Source organism: Echinops telfairi, unplaced genomic scaffold (assembly GCF_000313985.2).
Source record: "Echinops telfairi isolate 266 unplaced genomic scaffold, ASM31398v2 ScPeMD7_3533;HRSCAF=4204_0, whole genome shotgun sequence".
In the NCBI taxonomy this organism is placed as follows: Eukaryota; Metazoa; Chordata; class Mammalia; order Afrosoricida; family Tenrecidae; genus Echinops; species Echinops telfairi.
The window spans coordinates 64775982-64781396 of NW_022107431.1; the positions used below are offsets into that span (position 1 = coordinate 64775982).

At 40.5% G+C, this 5415-nt stretch overlaps 1 protein-coding gene across 1 annotated transcript in view; it reads left to right on the forward strand.

The window, feature by feature from the left end:
- ARG1 (arginase 1) overlaps positions 1-5415 on the forward strand; it is a 16621-nt gene that overhangs the window by 8894 nt on the left and 2312 nt on the right. Inside the window, exons 4-5 of the mRNA XM_004702069.4 lie at positions 2425-2584; positions 4201-4295. Coding sequence (XP_004702126.1) covers positions 2425-2584; positions 4201-4295 — 255 coding nt within the window. The remainder of the gene's footprint in view (positions 1-2424; positions 2585-4200; positions 4296-5415) is intronic.

The following is a 5415-nucleotide window of genomic DNA, read 5'->3' on the forward strand; positions in this document are numbered from 1 at the left end:
GGGAGAGAACTGATAGATATGTTCCCCCTTTTCACTTTTGTTCTAAACGACATGATTTTTAAAAATCAAATTTTCCACACTTTTCATTTTAATTTTATTGGATATTATGGAGGTATACATTTTTCCCGGTGAGCCTTTGAAAAGTTCATGGAAAATGGAATTTTGAAAGAAGGGGCTTTTCCATGAACTTTTGTAGTCATCTTGTATTTGAAGTCTTGCAGTACCTTTAGAATGTTTTTCACCACAAAATGATTGTAGTGCAAAAACATTTTTAATCCATGTGTTTAGTCTTCAGAAGTTTGTGATGGTTACAGGTTTGTGCATAGCCGACCTTGACTGACTGAAGAAGCATTTGGCACTGGTGTGAGGCTATACCAAGTGTCAACGAGTTCCTGGGAAATTCCATGTTCTTTCAGCTCCATTTTCCACAGCTTTTTGAGGCACCCTCATAGGCACAGTCTCTCTATAAAGGGTACTTCATGAACAACTCTTGCCAGGACTTTTCCCCCTTGATGTATACATTTGTTTAAAATGTCTGAGTATGTTATTTCCTGTTTTGCTTGAACTCTGTGGTACAAATCTCACGCTATTTTGTTTCTACCTGTTGAAGTGTAGTCTTCCTCTCCATCAGTAAGTGCTCTTCACTTTCAGCAAAGTAGACCATGTCAACCGCATATAATAGGTTGTTCATGAGTTATCTTCCAATTCTAAGGCTGCGACGTCCTTTTGACAGCCCCAAATCTGTTTATTTGCACAGTCTATAGATTGACTATGTATGGTGAAAGGATATACCGTAAGGCACACTTTTCTGATTTCAAGCTGTGCAATATCTAACCTCTTGTATTTGAATGACCACCTCTTGGTCTATGTACAGGTTCTGCATGAACATGATTAAGTATGCCGGGATCCCTCTTCATCATGTTATCCAAAATTAGAATCAATCTACACAGTCAAATGCCTTTGTCTAGTTCAGTATTTCCCAAAGTGGGTGATATTGCCTCCCAGGGGGTTCTGGAATATGGCAAGGGGCGGGGGGTGGGGGGTGAGGGTGGAAAAGGGAGGGGCAAAATCAGATACTTTCCTGAATTACAGGCAATAATGCAAACATATTTAATTGCCAGGGGAGTGCTGAGTAATTTTTTTTCCCTGCAAATGGTGCAGTAGGCCCAATAAGTTCGTGAACCAATTTTCTAAACACAAGAAATAATTTTGGTACTATCTGCTATGTTTTTAGCCAAGAGACACCAGATATCAGCAATGATATCCTATGTTCCACATCCTCTTCTGAATTCAGCTCGAATTCATGGCGGTTCTCTATCAATGTTCTGCTGCAACCATTTTGAATTATCTTCAGCAAAATTGTGCTCTTGTGTAACATTAATGGTATTGTTTGGTAATTTCTGCATTTTGTTGGATCACCCTTCTATAAAATGGATATGAGTATGGATGTCTTCCAGTTGGCTGGGCAAATAGCTATCGTCAACATTTGTTGGCATTGATGGAGTGCGTGCTCCCTGGGTTGCATTCATTTGTTGCAGTATCAGGATTCATATTGCATCAACTGCTGAGCCTTACCTTTTGCCAATGCATTCCATTCAACTTGAATTTCTATCAGACACATCAAACACTGATCATATACTATCTCCTGAAATGGTTAAGTGTTGACCACTATATTTGTAGTGACTTTGTATTCCATCTTCTTTTAATGTTTCTTGCATAATTCAATTTTTTGCCCATGAAACTAAAATTACCACCTGAGTCTCGATTTGTTTTCTTCGGTTCAGCTTGAGAAATGCCATTTTTCTTTTGACCCCAGATCTTTTCACATTTCACCAGAGCAGGGGTTCTCCACCTTCCTAACGCCAAGGCCCTTTCAGACCGTTCCTCAGGTGTGGTGACCCCCAACCTTAACATTATTTTCGTTGCTATTTCATCACTGTCATTTTGCTACTGTTATGATTCGGGTGACCCTGATGAAAGGACCGTCTGACCCCCAAAGGGGTGGTGACCTACAGACTGAGAACCGCTGCACTAGAATATTTTGTCTTCTTGACTCATCGTTTGAATTCTTTGGTTCATCTCTTTATCTTCTACATTCACTTTAGCTACTCTACATTTAATAGAAAGCTTTAGGCTCTTCAGACATCCATTCTGGTCTTTCTTTAACTGATGTCTTGCTTTCTTTGTGTATGACCTCCTTGATGTCATTCAACAACTGGCTGGTCTTTGGTTATAACCTACTAATAAGTTTAAGTGTAATAAGCTATGCTGTACTTTTTTGGGTTATTATTATTTAACTAGCATATCAATTTCAAATAGAATAGCAGTCACTTTGATTCCAAGGAAAACCAACTGAGTTGCTATAATGATATGTGTAGAGACACTCCAAACTTGATGCTCATACAAACATTTCTTTCCCCTTAGTTTAGCGATTGGAAGCATTTCTGGTCATGCTAAGGTCCATCCAGATCTCTGCGTCATTTGGGTGGATGCTCACACTGATATCAACACTCCACAGACAACCACAAGTGGGAACTTGCATGGACAACCTGTGTCCTTTCTCCTGAAAGAACTAAAGGGAAAGGTAAAAAGGCTGGCCGACATTGTGTTTCCTCAGAGTAACCTTTAGCAGAAGTTCAGGTGGTGGAAGGGAATGAATAATGCTATGGCATTCTTATTCTTGGTGCAACCTCAAGCCATTTCCTCCTCAATCAGCAAGTATAGGATTAGCTGGTGGAACTGGGTAAAGCTCTGTCTTGTACCTGACTTGTCAGCCTGCAAACTGACATTGCACACATCTTCCCTCTGGGCCTCAGCATCACCCTTTTAGGTACACAGGGGGCCGTGGAGTCAGCGCCAAGTCACGGTGATCCCATGTGTGGCACAGGAGAAGTGTGCTACATTGTCAGTGGGCAGTTATTTTGGGAAATAGCATGTTATTTCTTCTGAGTTGCCTCTGGGTGAACTGGAACCAAGCACATGAACTATTTGTACCCTGCAGGCACTCTAGTGATTACATTTTTTTATAAACAAATTATCATCTCAGAGTTTAAAGCGCCATGCTGAAATCCCAAGCATATATCAGGGGAAGGTCCGGGAGCAGGACTCCTAACTCCCACTTCTTTGCATTATGCCACACAGCCTCCTCTTATTACAAATTTATTGATCACACATTAGATTTTTTTAAAATGGGTTTTATAATTGCAGATGTATAATTATTTGCATTAACATTTTACGATAGACATACCAAAATGATGGGGGGGAAGATCTCCTTGTTCCCTACATATCTCTGTTCTAAAGCATGTAAGATCAAATTCCAGATCAAAACAGTATCATTTGAAACTTTTATTGTTATGTGTGATGGCTGCTGACTATTAGTCCCTATAATGAGAATTCAAATTTCATGTTATTCATGCATAATATTTTCTGCACTGGTGAATCAGTATGGATTTATAAAGTTGGAGAAAGTCTAACAATGAGAACGAGCAAGCTCAGCTTCAGGACTATGCAGACACATTATTATGGGAGAGACAGCCCAAGTCTGTCTGGCCAAAAACTTCCCTCAAGTCACCCTGACCATCCTGTGGATGAAGTCCATTACTGAGGAAGAGAAGTAAGGAAGTTGCTTATCACAGTAGTGGAAGCACACTGATTTCTCATAGAAGAGTCTGGGTTAGCAAGGCTCAGTGGGGCTCAGAGCAGGCAAACCCTAACAAATGGTTCAGGTAACATTGGGGCCCAAGGGTGAGGCTGTGGCAGGTGAAGGCAATCAAAGGTTTCCTGAGCTGGACAGGTGTGGGTGGGGGGCAGGCTTCTCCTTAATTTTGTGATTTTTTCAATCGCAACAATTTTCTTTAAATTCAAGGTATATGTAAAGTCTTATATCCTAAATATAAGATATATGCAATGCAACCTGCTTGCCTACTTTTCAATGAAAGATTTACTCCTGTTGTGGCTGGCTGCTGTCAAATCCCAGTGACCCCCTGTGGGTGGAAGCGAGCTGCTCCAAGAAGGTTGTCCAGGCTGCAGATTGCTGTCTTCTGAGGAGCCTTCAGATGTATTTGCATCACCAACCTTTTGGCTGGTAGTCAAGTACTTCACCAACTGTGCCTATCAGGACTCCCAAAGACTATGAGTCCCCAAACCCCCAAAAACAAACTCACTGCCATATATAACTAAATGGAAACATTGCACTTTTAGATCCCTGACGTGCCAGGATTCTCTTGGGTGACTCCCTGTATCTCTGCTAAAGACATTGTATACATTGGCCTGAGAGATGTGGACCCTGGTGAACAGTGAGTTCATTTCTTCATGTGTCTTTCTTGAATCCTTTTACGTGTGAGGTATGCTTTACTGCCCAAACCTACAAGAACTGCTCATGCTCTCCCTCTAAGACACAATTCACAAACTTCAATACTTCATATATTTACCATAGTGTCCTTTTCCTTAAAAGCCACAGGATCAAAAGATTTTGATTGGGGAGTGGGGTTGGGGTAGGACATTAGGGAATTATTGATGAAGGAGTTTCTGTTTGGGGTGACAAACACTTTTACAAATGAATAGTAGTAACAGTAGCACACATGAGGAATATAATAATGATCCTACTTTACACTCTTAAAAATGATCAAAATGGCCTATTACTTAACAGCCAAATCAAAACATTGGCAAAGGATTTGAATAGCCATCTTTCCAAAGAAGACAGATGAATGAGCAATGAGCTCATGAACTGATGTGTACCATCATTGGTAACTGAACAAACCAACCCCCAAATTCCTGCTATGGAGTCAATTCTGACTCAGAGTAACCGCGTGGACAGAGCAGAATTGTCCCTGTGGGTTTTCGAAGCGGTTATATCTTTACAGGAGCCAAAAGCCTTGCTCCCATGGAGTGGCTAGTAGGTTCAAACTGTTGATCTGATGGTTGTAGCCCACTGTGTAACTCACGATACCACTTTGGTTCCCCACAGATATACTACTTCCCTTCCATTAGGATTGCTATAATTAGAAAAAGGGGAAAATCATAAATGCTTGTGAGGATGCGGATAAATTGGAACTGCATGCATTATTAGTGGGATTGTACAATGGTACAACCCCTATGGGAAAAAGTTTGGCAGTTCCTTAAAAAGTCAGATAAGAGTTACTGTATGACCCAAAAGAAATGAAAGCAGAAACACGCAAAGCAAGTTGCAGACCCATGCTCACTGCAGTAATATTTGCAACAGCTGGAATGTAGAAACAACTAACTAAATGCCTATCGAAGGATGAATGGATTAAAAAAATGTGGTATAGACATATAATGGAATATTACTGTCATAAAAAGAAATTATATCTTCATACATACTACAGTACAGATGAACCTTACAAATATTATGCTCAGTAAAATAAGTCAGTCACCAACAGAAAAGTGGGTGAAGGG